General features: G+C 40.8%; 1 protein-coding gene across 1 annotated transcript in view; it reads left to right on the top strand.

Annotated features, from left to right (window-relative positions):
• The window catches only part of ARFGEF3 (ARFGEF family member 3), a 186,519-nt gene that overhangs the window by 24,766 nt on the left and 139,031 nt on the right, over positions 1-22,722 (top strand). Inside the window, exon 3 of the mRNA XM_032160177.2 lies at positions 20,883-20,964. Within this exon, the coding sequence (XP_032016068.1) occupies positions 20,883-20,964 (82 nt within the window). The remainder of the gene's footprint in view (positions 1-20,882; positions 20,965-22,722) is intronic.

The following is a 22,722-nucleotide window of genomic DNA, read 5'->3' on the forward strand; positions in this document are numbered from 1 at the left end:
ATGCATATTTGTTGAATATCTGTCATTTAGATGTGTTAGAATGGGAATGGTTGTTCCTATTGATTGCAGCTTTCACCCTTGGGAAATGTACTGGGACAGAAGACACATATGCCACTACCTGAATATTGGCTCTTCTCTGGAAATAGGCCTTAGTGGAGTATGTGACTTACAAATACATTCAGTGGTCAATAAGAGAAAGCCTAACTAGCAGTGGTTTAAATGAGATGGGGCTATTTTCCTCATGTAACAGGCTGTCTGGAGGTCGGCTTTCAGCACTGATATCTCCAGGATTCTCTTGGCCTTCCATTATGTCTGACTCTTCATGCACAAAATGGCTGTTGCAGCTTCAGATATCACATCCCCATCCAGAAAGAAGTCAAAAGGACAAAAGGCAGAAGGGCAGAGCCAACTAAGCAGGTCTGGTCCTTTTTGTCGGTAAAGCAAAAGTTTTCCAGGGTTACAAGGGAGGCAGGAAAAGTAGAAAACGGGATTGTTGGGAAAGGCTCACACCAATCCTGATCTACCACTTGGAGCTGACCATGCTGTTGGGCAAAATAAAGTTGGACTCCTGTCACTGAGGAGAAGGCTGCTCACACTGTCAGCCACACATCTGAAAGTGGAGGCTGTTAAAATTTGAAGAGGTACTGGAGATATCCCCGTCCCGCAAGCAAAACAACTGAGACTTGTAGAGAACACAAGGGTCTGAGCCAGGATAAAAGAAAAGGGCCTGTTTCCTTAGACTCTGCTGCTCTTCTCACTGCACTGTCCCTTTCAAAGCTTTTACATATCTCCTCTGCGAGTTATTCCTCTCATCCTTTTTTTTTTTTTTTTGAGATGGAGTTTTACTCTTGTTGCCCAGGCTGGAGTGCAATGGCGTGATCTTGGCTCACTGCAACCTCCACCTCCTGGGTTCAAGAGATTCTCCTGCCTCAGCCTCCTGAGTAGCTGGGATTACAGGCATGCACCACCACACCCAGCTAATTTTGTATTTTTCGTAGAGATAGGGTTTCTCCATGTTGATCAGGTTGGTCTTGAATCCCTGACCTCGGGTGATCCGCCCACCTCGGCCTCCCAAAGTGCTGGGATTACAGGCATTAGCCACAGCTCCCGGCTCTCTCATCCTTTTGAAGGAGGCTGGGAAAGTCAGAAACTTCCTAGAGCTTTGTGGATAGAAACAAAGCTTTGGAGAGAGCCAAGTAGCATGCCCAGGATTATCCCCTGTGTTTGTTCAGAGCTAAACAATGGGAGGGAGTTGGACCAGAGTCCTTTTCACAGACCCCATTGTCCTTCATGATACTGTGACCTCCCTTTATGGTCTTTCTCCTTAGCCTGGAGCAGTGAGGCTCCTTGCTCAGATGCCCTGGGCTTTCAGGTGGGTAGGCACAGCTGCCTTGACACCCCAGCAAGGAAGGCTCCGGCTCTCAAGGGACAATTGGGTGGTGCCCAGCCTGCATAAGAATATTGGGTCCCTGTGTGTGCCTGGGAAGGGGAGAATGCCACCTGGTATGGCTATGAAGAGTGGTGATGCCCCATAAACTTGAGTCCAAATGTTTCTCTCCCAGGTTGGTTTGACCCTGTCTTTCAGTGCAGTTCCTGGTTCAGTCCTCTGTGGCATATTTCTGCCTTCCCAGGCTGGGACAGAGTGTGCCTGGTGCTTTCCCACATATTGGGAGAAACACTGTAGCCCATCTCAGCATCCACCTGATGTGAACAGTGTGTCAAGTCACCCTACTAAAAAGGCATCAGGGGGAGCCAGCAGTATGTGTAGGTGGGGGAGTCAACTACTCCTAGTTTCCCTCAACTTAGGAATCTCTCCCAATTATACTAGGATGGGAAATGAGTGTGTGGGGGGGTTTAATCTAGGGAAAGGAAAAACACCTGTCCTGAGCTAAAGGCGACTGCATAATAGGATTTTGCTATAAAATAAGAGTAGAATAGTTATAGTGTTGATAATACTTGAGTATTTGTTCATTGACAAATTCCCTTTTCCTCCATGTGAACATCTTTATCAGCCTCCAGGATCCTAGCTGGTTTTCACTGATTTTTGTGGGCACCCATACGTGTACTTTTGCAAGCTTACTCAGTCTCTATCTGGATGCAGGACATTTACAACCACTCCTGCTGCAAATGACGGTGCTGCATATACTCTTTGTGGTCTCTGGTAGATATGAATGGCGAGAATAATAATGTCAGGCAGACTTAGGTTTCCCCCCAGTAAGGAGGATCTGTCCTGTCCTCCACAGTCACTTTGTCATGCCCTCGGCTGGGATAGTTGTCAGGCAGCTTTTACTGTCTTAATTTGACTGTCTTTTGCTCTTGAATCATTGCACTAAGAGAACAATCTGCTACTGTTTTCTGTCTTCAGTGCGTTAAAAAAAAAATACTGGGCATATTTGTTTTTCTTCCAGCACATGTCTCGTTTGGAAAGGTCATGCATTTATATAGTAGACTTGCTATTACCCTGAGTGCAGTAAAGCAGCCCATTGCCCGATGTATTGCCATACACACAGCTGCCTTCGGGGTGACTAGGCTATAAGGCAGTTACAGACAGGCTGAAGGGCACCTGTTGTGCCCACACACAAACCCAACCTTTAACACGACATTTATCCTGAGAAACAGTCTTGTCTTCACATCACATATTGCCAGACCTGAGGCTACTTGTTGGGCAGGTTAATGCAGATCTTAGTCAGCTGACCTGCAGGCTGGAAGAGGGAGGTATAGGGTCTGTGATATGTTTAAAGCAGACGGCTAGTAAGGAACCAGCCCAACCTCTTTGGCTCCTGCCCAAGGCTTGTTTTTAAAGAGTGCTTGCAGTACAGGATCGATGGGGATGTTCAGTAGTTGAAATATCACAAACATATTACTGCTGGGAGAAGTCGCTGTTTATGGAAAAATAAAATTTTACCTCATTGTTCTCTGCCTGATGCTTGCTGCCAAAATGAATTACTTAAGGGGAGTTATCTCATACATAGATGCATGAAAGTGATGTTCGATGCCTATGGAGAAGGTACTGCAAAGCTTTTAGCAGAGGACAGGAGCTGTAACTTCAGAAGGTAAAAAGGTTTCAGTCTGACCTAGGGAAACACCTGTTTTAAATGATTTAGAAAGTAAGAGAATACACAATTGGACGCACTTGTGAAAAAAGGTAATGTCAGGGTGTGAACTGAGTATGTTCTCAGTGTAGGAAATTGGAAAGCCTAGGAAACAGAAGTATTGACACATCATGTCACTTGAACCATGCAGAAGGTTTTACGACATCCCTACTTTATAGAGAGGAGACTGAGGCTTTGTGAGGATAACTTGCCCAGGATTACCCAATAACAACTGTTAAAATCTAAACTCTAACCTGTGACTGCTGGGTGCAAAAGTCATATGACCTAAAGATGAAGCTTAATATTTGGTTTATTTTCTTCTGAGAGTATATAATGAAATTAAGATATATAGTATGTAATATTTTGAAGCTTGCTATTTTCACTTAGTATATCAAACACATTTTTCCAGTGTCGTTAAGTGTTCTTTAAAAACATTTTAAGGCCATTAAAATTCCATCAAATTGATGTGCCATGGCAGGAAGGAAGGTCATTTTACTGTCTCCTTTATTATAGGAATTATTTTAACAATTGGTCAAAAATTAACATGAAATACTAGATATCTTCTCCTCTTTGAAGCTATGGTCTGTTTTTAAAATGTATGTGGTCAGGAATGGTGACTCATGCCTGTAATCTCAGCACTTAGGAGGCCGAGGAGGGAGGATCGCTTGAGCCCAGGGGTTCGAGACAGCTGGGCAACATTGCAAAAATCCCGTCTCTACAAACCACTTTTTAAAAAATTAGCCAGCCGTGGTGGCACATCCCCGTAGTCTCAGGTACCTGGGAGACTGAGGTGGGAGGATCACTTGAGCCTGGGAGGTTGAGGCTGCAGTGAATCATGATTGAGCCACTGCACTCTAGCCTGGGCAACAGGACAAGATCCTGTCTCAAAAAATAATAATAAAAATAAAAAGAGTAGTATGCCATCGTGATACTAGAAAGGCAGTTCACTTGCTTGGTAGAGGATTTCGTAAGGATGTTTATTGCCAGTTGATTGTGAACCAAGCAGGATAAACATGTTCCTCCACAGTTATTTAATGATATTACTAAAACCACCCATATGTAACCAGCTACCATATCCTGTGTCATGGGGGTGGAGGAAGCACTAACCTTGCCAGGAGGGGCTCTGGGAATGCTAAGAGGGCAAGCAGAAGTGTGGAGCAGGGTGGCATTTGGAAGGATGGATGGATGTGTCAAGTGGATATGAGTCGAGCATGTGTTTGATGAGCAGCATGTGATTCTGAGCCTTAAATGGTATAGTTGATCTCGGAACCAGAGATGAAGCTTTGAGGTAGTGTCGTTGGCCTTGCCATGTATTTAAACTAGTCTGATGCTTAGCTTTTACTATATCTGAGGCTAAGTTTAATGGTGTAATGCTGAAAGTTTTATCACTGTAGATAAAAAGTCAATAAAAGAGTGAAGGGTACAGATTTTTCTATCTTCTGGAGCCCACGTTCCTGCCCATTTTATAGCTGAGTGTGTGATTCGAACAGAAACAGTTCTCAGTGCTGTGTTTCCTGGGAGAAGTGGGGATTATTGCACTGGCGCCATGTGCTGGGTGGTTTGTGTGAAGAACATAGGAAAACTGGAATATTAAACCTTTTCAATACTTTGGCTAATCTGCAGGGATGCTGTTGCTTGTTTCCATGTTGTGGGGTCCTTTCTTTTTTCCCCTTTAGCCTTTGTTCCCTGTGGTGGAGAGAGAACATGTTGCTATGGAAAGGGTGTAGGCTCTTGTGTCCTATAATCCTTATATTTGAGTCTGGACTCATCCATTTACCAAATGTATTCATGGATCCATGACTCCAGGAGCTTCATGTCTTGGGCTGTGAAATGGACAGGATAATAGCCACTGCCCCAATTCCTGTGAGGATTAAATGAGCTAACTCACTGAGAAAGTTCCTAACTCACATCACTTCTCATCCTTTCCATGTCGCTTCCTCTTGAGCAAGTTTTTTCTAACTTTCACAGTAGAGTTATGTTTCTAGTGGGAACTGATAATTCATAGTAGTTAGGTGACATGGGCCAAGTTACTTACCATCTCTGAGCCTGTCTGCCCGTTAATAACATGGAAATAATTACATATCACATAGTGTGTTAATGATCAAATTAAATGAGATAATGTATACCAAGTCAGAATGCCTGGCACGGAGTGGGCAGTCAATGACTGGAGGGTACTGGTACGAAATGGACATATCTTAGAAGGACAGCCTTCCTTCTGGCATCCTCCTGAGCATCACAGCCTCTTCTGGCTACTACTTCTTTGCCGGCATCATTAATTCTCTCTACTCGCTGGCTGTGGGGGCTTCTCAGAGCTCTATCCTTCTGTTCTGCACCTGTACATTTCCTTGGAAGTTTCATCCACTTCCAAGTTTTCAGCTACTGGTTATAGATTGATAACTTCTAAATTTTTCCTTAGCTCCAGGTTAGTATTTCCAATTTGTTATGTATTAGCACTTAGATGCCCAAAGGCACTTTGAACTCAAAATATACAAAAATATAGCTACTATCTTTCCCACTTACTTCCTCAAAACTGGTCTTTCAGGCAGTATTCTCTACTTCGTTTGCATGCTCTCTGTAGGTTCTTTTTCCTTTTTTCCATTCCTGAATGCAGACACCTAAATGCACTTTCAGCGCTGGGTCCTTCTATTAGAGTGGAGCCCTTCCTCCAGGCTCTCCTGCCTCTGGTTAATAATGATGACAACAGTGAAGTTATCATAAGGCAACTGTGATCATCAGAAAGAGCACCATAATCACAAGTGTTTGTTGAGCATGTACAATGTGCTAGATACTGGCGGTGCTACCCTGAGTCCTAGGTGAGGTGGGACCCTGCCTTGGACCTGTGTTGTAGAGGCTTTATTTTCAGTCTCCTCAGGGCAATGGAAATGTTCCCACCCAAAGCCTGCCCTTTTCTCTCTGGATACTGAAGACTTCAGAATTCCCTGCTCTGTGTTGAGCCTCTTTACAGAAATCAGCTGTCGGGGCCAGGCAAGGTGGTTCATGCCTGTAACCCTAGCACTTCGGGAGGCCGAGGCAGGTGGATCACCTGAGGTCAAGAGTTCAAGACCAGCCTGGCTAACATGACGAAACCTCGTCTACTAAAAATACAAAAATTTGCTAAGTGTGGTGGCAGGTACCTGTAATCGCAGCTACTTGGGAGGCTGAGGCAGGACAATAGCTTGAACCTGGAAGGTGGAGATTGCAGTGAGCCAAGATCGCACCATTGCACTCCAGCCTGGGCAACAGAGCAAAAACTCCGTCTCAAAAAAAAACCAACCAAACAAAAAACTCATCTATGAGGTCTCTTCCCTGACTCTGTCTTTCATGAGGCAAATGGTGCCACAAGTGTGTGCATCCCTAGGCCTGAGGGCTGGCCGTGAAGCAGTTAACTGCAGTGATTGCGGGTTGGGATTGGTCTGCAGGCTGAGGTGTCCGTGTTGCTCTCTGAGACCCCTTGCAGGACAAGACAGAGCTGGGGCCCTCCAGAGCACTACAAATGTTAGGCTGGCCCTGGGCAGTCAGGACTTTGACTAACATAGCTTCTTATCAGGTCATTCTAACACTGCTTGAGCTAGGTAATATTAGTTCCATATTTTTAGATGAAGAAAGTAAGGGTTGAAGAGGTGAAATGCTTAGCACACAGGTTGCCATTGTCAGGGCCTGAATTTGACCAAGAGTAGTTTGACTCCAAACTTTTTTTTTTTTATGATAGTCTGTTTTCTATCCATTTTCTACATTGTAGCCAGAGTTCCATTTGGTAGACAATGTCTAAGATTACATTATTCCTTTGATTAAAAATCTTTCATTAGCTCCTCATTTTCAACTGGCTAAAGGTTAGTTTCTCTGAATGGTATGCAAGACCCTTCAAAGCTGGCTCAAAGCTCCTTTGTGAAATCATTTCACACCAGTCTTCCCACCGTGACTTCCCTATCAGGTCACAATGGGACTTTGGCTGCTCCACGAACCCACTCTGTACCTTTGCATTTACAATCTCAGGTGGGAATGTCCTTTCCTTCTTCACTGTGCTGACCAAGTTCCATTGTCTCCTGCAGTTCAAGGCCTAATGAGTATCACCTTTTTATGAAGACATCTGCATTTTTCTAGACAAAATCTCTCCCACTCTCATTATACTTCTATGGTTGGTTGTGTATACCTTCATACAAGTGTTCATTACCTTGTACCTACGTTTCCATATTATCACAAGTCTGTTACCTCCTCTAGACTATGGGTTCCATGTAGGCAGGAACCGCGTGTCTCATTCATTGTTATGTGTCTAACATTTCACACAGTGCCTGGACATGTAGTAGGCTAAATAGATATTTATTAAAGAAATGCTCTATTTATTACTAAAACTCTTATGTGCTTCTCACAAATGGATTATTAGTCATTTAGGAATGCTAATTTTAGTTCTGACTGTTGTGTTAACTGGTAATGGACTGGTTTCATAAGGCATTTTGACACCATACCTGGAAATTTTTATTTCCTAGAAAACTGTTTCTTTAGTTGACCATTTTGCAGTCATGGTACTTAATTTATAAGAAATTATAATACATCTATTTATGCATTATTTCTGAGCTTTAATAGGCCAGTGAGTCTCGAAGAGAATATGAAGTCAGTCTTTTTTCTCAAAATTATTAGTTTTGTTTTGCTTTTAAGTTACCTGTCTTTTGTAGCATAGATGTTTCTGAAAGATATTTATGCCATAGAGTTGTGATTTTCTTAAGAGGTAGCTCTACAGTTGCATAAGGATATCAGCATATAATAAAGATGATGGGGCCGGACGCGGTGGCTCACACCTGTAATCCCAGCATTTTGGGAAGTGGGTGGGTCACCTAAGGTCAGGAGTTCGAGACCAGCCTGAACAACATGATGAAACCCCGTCTCTGCTAAAAATACAGAAATTAGCCAGGCGTGGTGGTGGGCACCTGTAATCCCAGCTACTCAGGAGGCTGAGGCAGGAGAATCTCTTGAACCCAGGAGGCAGAGGTTGCAGTGAGCCAAGATCATGCCACTGCACTCCAGCCTGGGTGACAGAGCAAGACTCCGTCTCAAAAAAAAAAAAAAAAAAAAAAAAGATGGTGATGGTATTTTCCCACTACTTTTCTCTTGTTCCATAAAATTCAAGTGTTTGTGTTAGGAACCTGCTGCTGCTGCTGTTTGCATTTGCCACTCCTTGGCGGAAGGGCGCTGCTCCTGCTGGAGATTCCGGGCAGGGTGCTAACTCCAGATTGCCAGCTGGAGCATTTTCATCATGAAAAAAATCATTAAGTAACAAAATGCATGTGTTCTGTGATCCAGGGCAGGGCAGAGCAATTTCCATAGGCATGTTTCATGCTGTCAGTATATCCACACTCTAAGGCTGAAAGCTTGATTGTAGGAAAACATGTCACAGAAAGGAAGAAGCAAGGTTAAGTAGACTGATTTTAAATGACATATTTGGCTAAGGTAACTGTATTTTAGGATCACAAGCCTCACTTCAGTCAAGAAGGCTTTAGGGAGAGGAAACAATTCAGGAAATGTTTGAAAGATGGTAAGGACATTTCTCTAGGGAGAAGAAAAAAGAGAAGCTATTCGAGGAATATGGCTCAGTTATTGATAAATTGGAAAGGGTGGTGACTGGATAGAGGAGATGAAGTTAGCACGGAGGAATTCAGGAAGGATGATATTGAGGCCATTAAGGGAAACAGGCATTCAGTGTTCAGGCCATAAAGCTTTGAAGGAAAGGGAGAGCATGTGTATGTACTTGTAGGCTCAGGCTAACTTCACCTTTTCCCTAATTGTTTTTTTTTTTTTTTTTTTGAGATGGAGTCTCACTCTTGTCTCCCAGGCTGGAGTGCAGTGGCATGATCTCGGCTTACTGCAACCTCTGCCTCCCAGGTTCAAGCGATGCTCCTGCCTCAGCCTCCCGAGTAGCTGGTACTACAGGTGCGCACCACCACACCCAGCTAATTTTTGTATTTTTTAGTAGAGATGGGGGGGTCTCACCATGTTGACCAGGCTGGTCTTGAACTCCTGACCTCAGATGATCTGCCCTCCTCGGCCACTCAAAGTGCCGGGATTACAGGTGTGAGCCACCGCACCTGGCAACCTTCTTCCTAATTCTAAAGGTAACATGTTTTACTTTTGAAGATATTTAAAATGTAGAAACATGTAAATAATAAAACCCAAATCATCCACATTCCCAAAAGGCAAAGTGTTGGGGGAAAGTTCTTTCCAATCTCTGCCCCTCTCCTCTGCCTGTGCTGTATGTGTGTGCAAGTTTTTATTCAAGAGGACAACCATTTGTGGTATATAATCTGCATGATAGTCTCATATTTTTGTATAATATTTTCAAAGTATTTTCCTGTGTCAAAAAAACTTTAGAATACTTTTAGTGATTATATATTATTATCTATTCCATTCTATAGATGTACCGTGATTTCTTTAACCTCAGTTACATTATACATAAAGATATAGTAAACATCTTTACATAGAAAACTTTGCTGTATCTATGATTATTTTCTTAGAAAAGTCTCCTAGAAAAGGAAACCCTAGTTCAAGGCATACCAATATTTAATTTCTTTATATATATTGACAAAGAGCTTCTTATGAAAACCTTAAAGAGCAGACGCTTTCCACGGTGCCATGAGAAGTGGCTGTGTGAGGAATTAAGTGTGTCTATGGGGGTGAGGAGCAGCTTACAGCATTTCACCGTGGGAAGTTGTAAAATTGACATGTGGGAGATAATGTGAGGAAATGTTAAAATGGATTGACAATGGACAGAAAGGAGTGTCTTAGTACAAAAAAAAATCTTCACTGGCTTGCTGTGTGTAAAATGTTAAACCTCATTCTTGGAATGTAGTTTGAGATTGACAAATGGTAACCATTAAGGTCTCATGTGCCAAGGCATGAGCTCAGGGTTCCGGTGCCTGCCCTACCTCTTTGTCCAGGAGTGATTTTTTTCTCTTTCCCTCCATCCCTCATCAGTAAATGCCAATAATACAGTCATGCATGGCTTAATGATGGGGATAGGTCCCAAGAAATGTGTCATTAGGCAAGTTCATTATTATGCAAACACCATAGAGTGTGCTTACACAAACCTAGATGATACAGTCTACTATACACCTAGGCTGTAGGCCTATTGCTCCCAGGCAACCTGTACAGCATGTTACTGCATGAATACTGTAGGCAGTTGTAACACAATGGAAAGTGTTTGTGTAACTAAACATAGAAAAGGTACAGTAAAAATGAAATACGGAAGATAAAAAATGGTGCACCTGTATAGGGCACTTATAAACGGAGTTTGCAGGACTGGACGTTGCTCTGGGTGAGTCTGTGAGAGAGCAGTGAGTGAATGGGAATGCCGAGGACATTACTGTACACTGCTCTAGCCTTTATGAACACTATACACTTAGGCTACGCTAAATTTATTTTTTAAATGTTCTTTCTTCAATAATAAGTTAACTTTGGCTTACTGTGACTTTTTTAATCTTATAAACTTTTTAATTTTTTAATTTTTTGATTCTTTGAAGTAACACTTTGCTTAAGACACAGATTGTCAGTTGTATAAAAATACTTTATATCCTTATTCTATAAGCTTTATTTTATTTTTATTTATTTGTTTTTTTTGAGACGGAGTTTTGCTCTTGTTGCTCAGGCTGGAGGGCAGCGGTGTGATCTCGGCTCACTGCAACCTCCGCTTCCCGGGTTCAAATGATTCTCTTGCCTCAGCCTCCCAACTAGCTGGGATTACTGGCATGCACCACCACGCCCGGATTTTGTATTTTTAGTAGAGATGGGGTTTCTCCATGTTGGTCAGGCTGGTCTCAAACTCCTGACCTCAGGTGATCCACCTGCCTCAGCCTCCCAAAGTGCTGGGATTACAGGCGTGAGCCACCATGCCTGGCCTTTAAGCTTTCATTTATTTTTTAATTTTTAAACTTTTTGTTAAGAACTGAGACACAAACACACATTAGCCTAGACCTACATAGGGTCAGGATCGTCAATGTCACTGTCTTCCACCTCCACATCTTGTCCCGCTGGAAGGTCTTCAGGGTCAGTAAAATGCATGGAGCTGTCATCTCCTATGATACCAATGCCTTCTTCTGGAATGCTTCCTGAAGGACCTGCCTGAGGCCATTTTACAGTTAACTTTTTTCTTTATAAGTAGAAGGAGTATACTCTAAAATAATGATAAGAATATAGAAAATACATAAATGAGTAACATGGTTGTTTATTATTATCAAGTGTGAATGTACTGTACCTAATTGTATATGCTATGCTTTTATACAACTGGCGGCACAGTTGATTTGTTTACACTGGCATCACCACAAACATGTGAGTATAGTGTTGCATGATGTTAGGACCGCTATGATAGGAAATTTCCCAGGTTATAGGAAATCTTCAACTCTATGATCATCTTATGGGGCCACCGTGGTCCGTCACTGACGGAAACACCATCGTGCGGCACATGACTGTATTTGTCCGTCCTTATTGAGTGGTTGTGAGAGTTATTGGGATCAAGTGCCTGAGCTCTTAGCACGGTGACTGGCATGCTGGAGGTTTTAATAATGGCACTTCCGTGACTCAGCTGCCACTCTCCTTACATCAGTCAAGCTTAAAAAGTATTTTCTTCAGATTATGCAAGTATACTCTAGAGTTATTGTATTAAAATCGGTACAAATGGAAAGTATAAAAAAAGAAAAAATTCTCCCATGTCACTATCTGGAAATACCCACTGCCAACATTCAGCTGAGCTCTTTCTTAAATAATGCCCTAATTGATTTGCATTGGTGTATATTTATGTTTGTTTTTCTGCTTGTTCTGATTTTCCTTATATACATGTGTGCTTTTTATAAGAAAATCATGGACAATAAAAGTTGATATCTTGAGGTAAAGTATAGGCATAACCATTTTATATTATTTAGAATTATTTCCACTAGACTGAATCATGACATTGCCAATATTCAACCTCTTCTGACCTACACAAATGCCAATTTCATATGCTCAACTTAATAATTGCAATAGGTTTGCTAAAAAATCTTGAAAGCCTGCAGGAGAAAAGGGATTTTATGTTCACAGCTATATCCCTAGGGCCTGAAACAGTGCCTGATGGGTGAATCCAATCTTTGTTTTGAAATAGAAAAGGATTGATACTGATAAAAATAATTTCATTAAAATAGAAATGAAATGGAAACATTTTAACTGCACTGTAGAGAAAATCAATTAAGGAACCAATTTAGTTCCAGTTGGCTCAATGAAATTGGCCCTGGCAAAAGCTCAATCAACGAAAATTCATCAGTGTTGGTGTAAACTGTTTAAATGTAAAGGACCCATATTCATTAACATGAATAATAACAACCTGAGTGTCACCACAGTGAGGGTAGAAACCTTTCATATGCAAATTAGGAAACAGCATGACTACCAGGAAAGGTGCTGGCTGTGGCTTGAACTCAGCAGCTAGTTCCAAAGCCAAATTTTTTCCACATATCCAAACTGCCTGCACCTTCTCATAACTACACACCAACTGTCAACATAATGCATTGCTTCATGAATTATCACTAGAAATAAGAGAGTTCACGTTATTTGTTTGATGCCTGTCCCCATTTTTAACATAGTGGACCTTTGAATTACCACTTTAAAGCAGTGTGCCCTACGCATAGTTGGTGGGAGCTGGCTCTCCGCGTAGACGTTATGGCATAGGCTTGAGGACATAGATTTTCAAAACAAATGGCCTAGCCTAGGCATGGCAACACATGCCTGTAATCCCAGCACTTTGGAAGGCTGAGGTGGGAGGATCATTTGAGGCCAGGAGTTTGAGACCAGCCTGGGCAACATAGCGAATCCCTGTGTCTATTTAATATTTTTTTAAAAGAAAAGAGATGGTCTAAGTCTGAATCACGCTCTGTCATTTGCAAACATGTGACCTTGGACAAGTAACCTAATCTCTCTTAGTTTCAGTTTGGTTGAAAATTAAATGTCTACCTTCAAAAGTTATAATTAAATAGTAAATAGGAACATGTGTAGCATGTTACTTTGTAAGCCACATCTAAGCCATTTCAACCAGAGCTATGATTATGATGTGAAGAAATTCAGACAGTTATTTGATAAATAGCTTAGATCACAGAATCCTAGAATTTTAGAGTATAAGCAGACCTCAGAAATGTAAGATATCTTCGTGTCTCTTCTCACCCAGAGCATCAAAATGCAATCAGCCTAACATTCAGGAATGTATTTGGGGTTACTTAAAGTTCACATTTTCCCAATATTGATTCTACCCATCCATGAGCATGGGATGTGTTTCCATTCGTTTGTGTCGTCTATGATTTATTTCAGCAGTGTTTTGTAGTTTTCCTTGTAGAGGTCTTTCAACTCCTTTGTTAGGTATATTCCTAAGTATTTTATTTTTTGCAGCTATTTTAAAAAGGACTGAGTTCTTGATTTGATTCTCCACTTGGTCACTGTTGGTGTATAGAAGAGCTACTGATTTGTGTACATTAATCTTGTATCCAGAAACTTTGCTGAATTCTTTTATCAGTTCTAGGAGCTTTCTGGAGGAGTCCTTAGGGTTTTCAAGGTAAACAATCATACCATCAGCAAACAGGGACAGTTTGACTTCCTCTTTACTGATTTGGATGCCCTTTATTTCTTCCTCTTGTCTGATAGCTCTGGCTAGGATTTCCAGTACTATGTTGAAGAGGAGTGGTGAGAGTGGGCATCCTTATCTTGTTCCAGCTCTCAGAGGGAATGCTTTCAACTTTTAGCCATTCAGCATTATGTTGGCTGTGAGTTTGTCATAGATGGCTTTTATTACATTAAGGTATGTCACCTGTATGCCAATTTTGCTGAAGGTTTTAATCATAAAGCGATGCTGGATTTTGTCAAATGCTTTTTCTGCATCTATTAAGATGATCATGTGATTTTTGTTTTTAATTCTGTTTATATGGTATATCACATTTATTGATTTGCATGTGTTAAACCATCCCTACATCCCTGGTATGAAACCCACTTAATCATGACCATACTGCCAAAAACAATCTATAAATTCAACACAATCCCCGTCAAAACACCACCATCATTCTTCACAGAGTTACAAGAAACAATTCTAAAATTCATATGGAACCAAAAAAGAGCCTGCATAGCCAAAACAACACTAAGCAAAAAGAACAAATCTGGAGGCATCACACTACCTGATTTCAAACTATACTATAAGGCCATAGTCACCAAAACAGTGTGGTACTGGTACAAAAATAGGCACATAGACCAGTGGAACAGAGTAGAGAACCCAGATGTAAACCCAAGTACTTACAGCCCACTGATCTTCAACAAAGCAAACAAAAACATAAAGTGGGGAAAGGACACCCTTTTCAACAAATGGTGCTGGGATAATTGGCTAGCCACATATAGGAGAACGAAACTGGATCCTCATCTCTCACCTTATACAAAAATCAACTCAAGATGGATGAAGGACTTAAACGTAAGACCTGAAACTATAAAAATTCTAGAAGATAACATTGGAAAAGCCCTTCTAGACATTGGCTTAGGCAAGGATTTCATGACCAAAAACCCAAAAACAAATGCAATAAAAACAAAGAAAAAAAGCTGGGACCTAATTAAACTAAAGAGCTTTTGCATGGCAAAAGGAATAGTCAGCAGAGTAAACAGACAACCCACAGAGTGGGAGAAAATCTTCACAATCTATACATCTGACAAAGGACTAATATCCAGAATCTGCAATGAACTCAAACAAATCAGTAAGAAAAAAACAATCCCATGAAAAAGTGGGATAGACACTTCTCAAAAGAAGACATACAAATGGCCGACAAACATACGAAAAAATGCTCACCATCACTAATCAAGGACATGCAAATCAAAACCACATTGCAATACCACCTTACTCCTGCAAAAATGGCCATAATCAAAAAATAAAAAAAACAGTAGATGTTTCTTGTGGATGTAGTGATCAGGGAACACTTCTACACTGCTGGTGGGAATGTAAACTCGTACAGCCACTATGGAAAACAGTGTGGCGATTCCTTGAGGAACTAAAAGTAGAACTATCATTTGATCCCACAATCCCACTGCTGGGTATCTACTCAGAGGAAAAGAAGTCATTATTCGAAAAAGATACTTGCACACACGTTTATAGCAGCACAATTCACAATTGCAAAATCGTGGAACCAACTCAAATGCCCATCAGTCAATGAGTGGATAAAGAAACTGTGGTATATACATAAAATGGAATACTACTCAGCCATAAAAAGGAATGAATTAACAGCATTTGCAATGACTTGGATGAGATTGGAGACTATTATTCTAAGTGAAGTAACTCAGGAATGGAAAACCAAACATCGTGTGTTCCCACTGATATGTGGGAGCTAAGCTATGAGGACGCAAAGGCATAAGAATGATACAATGGGCTTTGGGGACTTGAGGGGAAGAGTGGAAGGGGGTTGAGGGATAAAAGACAACAAATATGGTGCAGTGTATACTGCTGGGGTGATGGGTGCACCAGGATCTCACAAATCACCGCTAAAGAACTTGTTCTTGTAATCCAATACCACCTGTACCCCAATAACTTACAAATTTTGTTTAAAAAAGTTCACGTTGGTGCTTGTATTGAAAGATAATTATTGGTAAATCCTAACTCTTCTTTTGTTCGCCTATTTTAATTTCCCTTTGTCCATTGTTACCTGTCAGCCTAAAAAAGCTGGTCTGTTAACCATGACAATGCAGTTAAGGAAATAGGTTCAGTCTCCTCGACATGACCAGATGCAGCATCACAGTGCGGATGATGCCTTCCTCATGCATATGCAGCACTGCTAATTATTCTTCTTTAAGAAAAATGGCATGTCAGGACATGAAACCTGGGGCCACTCCCTTTATTTAGTTAGGTAAGAATAAATTTGCACGTGCCTATGCATAAAAAATAATCGCTTAATGTAATCGAATGTTGGTTTTTGCTATGCCCTTTTCCCAATGAGGCAGCATCTAGAAAGATCAAAACATGATTTATTCCAGTACAGTGTGTGCAAAGGGGATTTAGTGTGTGCCATGTTGCATTTTCATTATAAATTTCATCCTGGGACCCAATTAACAGGCCTGTTTTCTCTTTCATTAAAATCACTTTTAGAAAAAATGAAGGTAGGAGGGTTTTTATGATATCACAGAGCAAGCAGCAAAATTAGTTTTGCCCCATGAATTTTCTTCTTTTGCATATGGGTTCATTTCCAATTGAAGTCAGGATCTGAGGCTTGTGATACTACTCTAGGGGCTGCTGGGTCTGAGGGGATGAGAGGCCTTGGATACAGATTATTATGGCCCTGCTACCAACTGTGTTACTACTACAGTAAACTGTTCTCATTCACATTGATTTTTGTTAGCTGTTTAAGAGCATTAGACTGGTGGGTACACTTTTGTTCTTACTAGTATTTACTAGCAAAAAAATACCCTGTTTTTAAGCATTTCATTTTAAGTAAATATCTATTTTGTTGTTGAAGATATGGTCAGAAGCAACTACTTTGCAATAAATAGCACTATTGACATAGACATTTTCTTAAAATATTGGTCCTCAATTTCAACAATAGAATTTTATTTACTATAAAATGCTTATAGTAACCTACACATACACCTACACACACACACACACACACACGCGTGCACACACACACACACACACACACACACACACAGCTACCCAGGGGTCAGTGTAGCATCTCTTCAAAGGCAGCCCTAGCAGAACCGGTTACACTGCCCTCTTCTCTCATACAGACCTTGAATGTTGAGCAGAGTTCTTTACCCTAAGGACAGGGACTCCTAACTTGGGATCCATGTAGAGTTGAGGTTTGGGGACCTGTGGATTCCCTCAGATGATAGGCACCCTCCTCTAGGAAGACGGTCCTTTGCCAGATTTGTGTGTGTGTGTGTGTGTGTGTGTGTGTGTGTGTGTGTGTGTGTGTAAGAACTAAAATGGGTTAAGAAGCACATCTATTCTAGTTTTGGTCTGATCTTATGAGACCAAAGGAGGTTAGAAGGAACTTGGTCTTGGGAGTCAGATGAATTTGGGTTTGAGTTGTCTCCAACACATTTTAACTGTGTGGCCTTGGCTACAAAACCTTTCTGAACCTCAATTTTCTCAAATTTAGAATAAGGGCAAGAAGGTTGTGGTGAAAGTTAAGATGAGATAAATAATAAGTGCTAATTTTCTTTTTTCTTTCTTTGTCCCATGAATACTAATGAAAGCAGGTACCTGTTGTGACCTGTTCTTGCTGGCCCTTCCCTAGCTCTCAGCATGCTGCCTGGCACACAGGAGGCACTCAAATATTGAATGGACGATCAGATGGATGGTTGAATGATGGAGTGCCTTGGTTTAATATCCAGATGAAATCTTTGTCTATAGTGATACTTCCCCAATGCATTTGTCTTCTTTTTTTTTTTTAGACCAAGTCTCACTCTGTTGCCAGGCTGGAGTGCAGTGGCGCGATCTTGGCTCACTGCAACCCCTGCCTCCCACGTTCAATGATTCTCCTGCCTCAGCCTCTTGAGTAGCTGGGACTACAGGCCCACGCCACCATGCCCAGCTGATTTTTTTGCATTTTTAGTAGAGACGGGGTTTCACCATGTTGGCTAGGATGGTCTCTATTGCTTGACTTCGTGATCCGCCCACCTTGGACTCCCAACATGCTGGGATTACAGGTGTGAGCCACCATACCCGGCCAATGCATTTATTTTCTAAGGGAGATCTTGATGCCATGCTTGCCACTGCTATGACCTTCCCAGGACAGTTAGCCCCTGTTCTGTGCAAAATCTTTCTGGGTACATAAAAAGATTCGAGGCCAGGCGCGGTGGCTCACGCCTATAATCCCGGCACTTTGGGAGGCCCAGGTGGGCGGATCACCTGAGGTCAGGAGTTCAAGACCAGCCTGGCCAACATGGTGAAACCCTGTCTCTACTAAAAACACAAAAAATTAGTTGGGCATGGTGGTGGGCACCTGTAACCCAGCTACTTGGGAGGCTGAGGCAGGAGAATCGCTTGAACCTGGGAGGCAAAGATTGCAGTGAGCCGAGATCGCGCCATTGCATTCCAGCCTGGGCAACAGGAATGAAACTCCATCTCAAAAAAAAAAAAAAAGATTTGATTTGCCTATCCCATGCTGAAGATCATGATCTGTGTTGAACACTTTGTTTATATCAATGCTGGACAAACTACAGCCTGTAGGCCAAATTTGGCTTTTTGCCTGTTTTTGTAAATAAAGTTTTATTAGAACACAGTCATATTCATTGATTTACTAATTGTCTGTGATTGCTTTTGTGCTTTAGCAGAGTTGAATAGTTAGGACAGAGACCATTTGGAATGCATCGTCTAAAATATTTATTATGGGGCTCTTTACCAAAAAAGTTTGACAACCTCTGATACATATATTATCTACATATTATCTATATATTATACTCCAACTCTGCAGGATTGGTCTTCAAATGCCCTTTTTATGGATAAGGGAGCTAAGACCCACAGAGTTTAGTATTTCATTTGAGACTGCAAAACTTATCAATGCCTAGCATTTGAATTCATGTCTGTGTGATTCCACAGCCCATGTTCTTTCTACTAAACGCTCATATCTTTCAACTCAGCCAAAACCTAGTTGAACAACCTTCGTCTACCAGTCCCGCCTAGTGACCATGGCTTGCATGGGAAACAGTTCAGTGATGTCTCCTGGTGGTGGTGCAACCTGGAGATCCTAGCATTTGTCAACAACCTGGCTCAGGTCAACAGTATCAGTCGTGTGAATGTATAAGCAGGTGAGAGAGTGGAATAAGGATTTCAAGGGCTAATACTGCAGATGGCAGTAATCCGCAGATGGCAGAGTAATATAGATAGGCGAACATATTGCTGCTTTCCAAGGGTCAACATGTTGAAGATTTCCAAAAGGGTCTTTGTTGCTGCTGGACATGGCATCCAATCTTGTTGGGTGCCCTTGGTGAGTAATGTGTAAATATTTGTACATTTTTAGCCCATAGCTACGGGATATATTTCCTCTTTCCTGGGCTATTAGGCTGTAAGACTTTTGGACCCCCATGCTTGTTCCCTGCTACTATGCCCTTTCATTGGCCAATCTGACTCCAAATTCAAGTGGAAAGTTCTTTCACAGTGGATTAATCCTGGTGGAAATTTGATTGTTTCAGAGGTTTACAGATGAAGTTCTGTGCTGCTTCTGTTAGCATACCGTCTGCCCTTGGTTCCTACATCTCACTGTATCTTCATGCCTCCATTTAATTTTTCTAAGCTATTAAACTGGTTATCATTGCCTAAAAGAAACAAAATCGGAAAAAAAAAATCAGCTATTCCTGCACTAACTGAGTGCACCACAGTGTTTGCCTTGTAATTGTGACAAGCCGACAATAAGATAACAGTGACAAAGTTACAGCCACCCAACTGGATGTAACACAGTTGGGTAATTTATCCATCTGTCAAAGGACGCATCTAATGAAAAATGGCTGCAGTGTTAATTGTCATATAAAAATGGATATTGTAACATTGGGTTGTTGAGGGGCAAGGTGAGGATTAGGAAGGCAAACATTTTTCCTGATGGTCTGTTTTTTATAGTCTGTGTGGCTGGCATTATATTAAGGAGTGTGTGACTCTCGCTTCATCGGTTATGAAGCTGCTGATGGAAGGATTCCATGGAAAAGCAGCAGAGCTGCAGAGTGGACAGGGAGAAATCAGAGCTATAATTAACTTTGTATTTCATTGTGTTCTACAACAGTAACCCTTATTTCTCCAACAATTAAATCCTATAGTCTAATGTGGTAGCTTTCACACTCTAAAAATCAATGTATCTTTCAGTTTACGCTGAAAATATAAAACAGATAAGAGTGGGCCTACTGTGGTTTAAGTGGGGGTGGAGAAACCTGGTAAAATGAAGTCACATTTTGTTTTTGTGCCAGTGTAACTCCATAGGGAAATAATGGGTTGATTAAAATTCTTGGTCTGTTGTTTAATTATTTAGAGTAGATGCTTCTAACAGATATTTTTGTCTTTGTAGCTCTTTGGTTTATTCCTAAAATATTTTAATGCCCCTTTTTTTTTTCTAAGCTTTAAAATATCCAAATAGCTCTCCTTTTTTTTTTTTTTTTTTTTTTGTCTCTGCCCTGACACTAGATAATGTTGCATCTAGGCACCTCTTATCGGCCAATGCTATTGATGGTTCATTTGTATTTCTGTCTTGGAAACATGTTCATTAAGAACCTGTCACAAGACTCAGATCTACTTCTTGATGGAGACTATAAAGCATAAATTTAAAAATTGTTGAATTATTTGAGTTGGGGAGGAATTGACAAACTAATAGAATTTTGGTGTATATTGATGAGACAGAGTGCTGATGGTGATGCATATAATTTCCAGGTAAGGAAGAGGTAGAAGCAAGGCATAGAAATCTACTTAATGATGCTTCCTAGAGTTGTTCACCCCAAGTTGTGCTGGGTGTAAGCAGTGCTGTTAATTTGGGAAAGAACAAAGCATGTTCACAGACTGGCCAGGGTTCCAATGTGTACTAATGAGTGTACCAGGTAATAATTAGTGAAAGTCTTTGTGTTTGCTCTTCCTGTAGCCATACCAAGAAGGCAAGGGGTTGATGGGCTATCATTTCTGCACAGCTTCTTTGCTGTGTTTTCTCTTAAGCCCATGTGCATTTTTATTATTGGTTATAGTTTTTGTGTATGTGTGTAGTGGCATTTGGGGGTGGGTGTACATAAGGCTTACATCGCTTGACTGCCAGCTTTACTGAGCTCACACGTTGTCCTTATTTTTGTGTTTGCCAGGGAGAAATGCCTGCTGCCTCTCCAGTTGGCTTTGGAATCCAAGAATGTGAAGCTGGCCCAACATGCTTTGGCAGGGATGCAGGTATGGCTTTGACTGAATGCAATGAGATGATAGAAATTGACAGGCCACTTTGGCATTGAAAGGGCAAATAGTTAACATTTTAAAAACTGGCTGTTTAAAGACTCAGACAGAAATTTGATTGAACTAGGAAATAACCATAGAGAATAACAGGATTTTCTTATATTCACCAGAATTTCTCTGTGCACAGCATTATTTCATTGAACCTTTGTGATCAGACACTGATTCATGTGGACCTAGCTAAGCCCACACAGATAGGGATTTTTTGTGTGTGTGACATCTTTCAGGAGAGTAAGGGATCCCAAAAAAGAGACGACAAGTTCATATCAATATAAATCTTGTATACATTCAACATCTGTGGTTCTATATAATAAAAATTGATGGTAAACTGGAAAGATTTTGTTTTGTTTTTTATTCCACAGTTAGATTGATGAATGGATTGTTATATTTTATGTTCAGAGCAAGACTAGGAAGAAAAAAGAAATTTGGTTTAACAAGAAAAGCCAGATTTGCTTGAATAGATTTTTTTGGTTTGTGTTTTACACCAAACATAATGGATCTAATTCTGATGGTAAAAAGGTGATGACTATGTAAACATACATACTTTTTAAAGTGGTTGGCCTCTAAGAGAAAAGCACTGTGAAGTTGAAGCCTGCAGGAGTTTGTTCAGTGTGGCTATGGATAAACCATGGTGGCATTTGTCAGATGTTTTTTTATGTCAGTATGAAGTGCTTCATAGTTAGCTTTTTGAGTTCAGAGAGGTTCCCAATAGCTTTTAAGAGATAAAACTTATGAAATAGTGAGAAAACAGCTCTTTTTCCCCCAGCAAATTGGAATTAGATAATGTATATTTTTATACACAGCAGCATTTGAATATTTTAAACATTATCAATAATGTTATTAAAAACCTTTTGCTTTTCTCCAAGGTAATTGGGCCAACCATAAAAATGGTTGAGAATTTGTTTTGATCTGTCACTTTTGTTCCTTTTTCTCGAATGTTGTGTAGATTTTGCATTTAGCTTCTCTCTTTTTTCTTTAACCCTGGAATATTCTAAATTGCAGTGCCATATTTTCAAGGGCTTACTGAATCGTGTTAACTGAAGCAACTTGGTAGGGCTGTGAGTCTTCCCTTTACCATCCCCTGCTACCTCCTCTTAACTTTAGGCATATTTTTAGAGTGTCTCAGTTTTTATCACTTTAAGTAAAAATAAATTGTATGTAAACTCTAATTCTGAGCTTTCGTGAGTATACCACATGATTCTGAAAAAAAAAATCCTTTTGAAAGAATAGAGGCAATATTTCAGGGAGCCTTAAGTAAAAAGGTTTGAGATATTATTTTCAAGATCTTCAGTGGTGTGAAGGTAAAAGAGGGAGTTATTACACTGGATGGATCAGAATTCTTAAAGTTCTTCACAGGCTGCAACTCGAAGCCCCTTTGGAAAAGAACAAATTGAATAGGGATAAATATAAAGGTCTATAGTGGGGTCTCAAAAATCAATTGCACCAAGACAGCATGGAGGAAAATAGCTTAATTGCAGTCCTTGTAAATGAGAATTAGGGGTTTCAGGGTGAAATTCTATGCCTCATTCACAGGCATAGAACGTGCTGTGACAACCAGCTAAGCTCATTTGACAGAGAATGTGATCCAAATTATGTATCGCTAGTTAATATCAGACCACTCTTGAGGCCCACATTCTAAGCACAAGTGAAACCTTATCTGGCAGAGAACATTTGGAGGAGCCTGAGGAGGTTTAGTTTGGA

The sequence above is a fragment of the Hylobates moloch genome, unplaced genomic scaffold (genome assembly GCF_009828535.3).
Source record: "Hylobates moloch isolate HMO894 unplaced genomic scaffold, HMol_V3 SCAFFOLD_2, whole genome shotgun sequence".
Lineage (NCBI taxonomy): Eukaryota > Metazoa > Chordata > Mammalia > Primates > Hylobatidae > Hylobates > Hylobates moloch.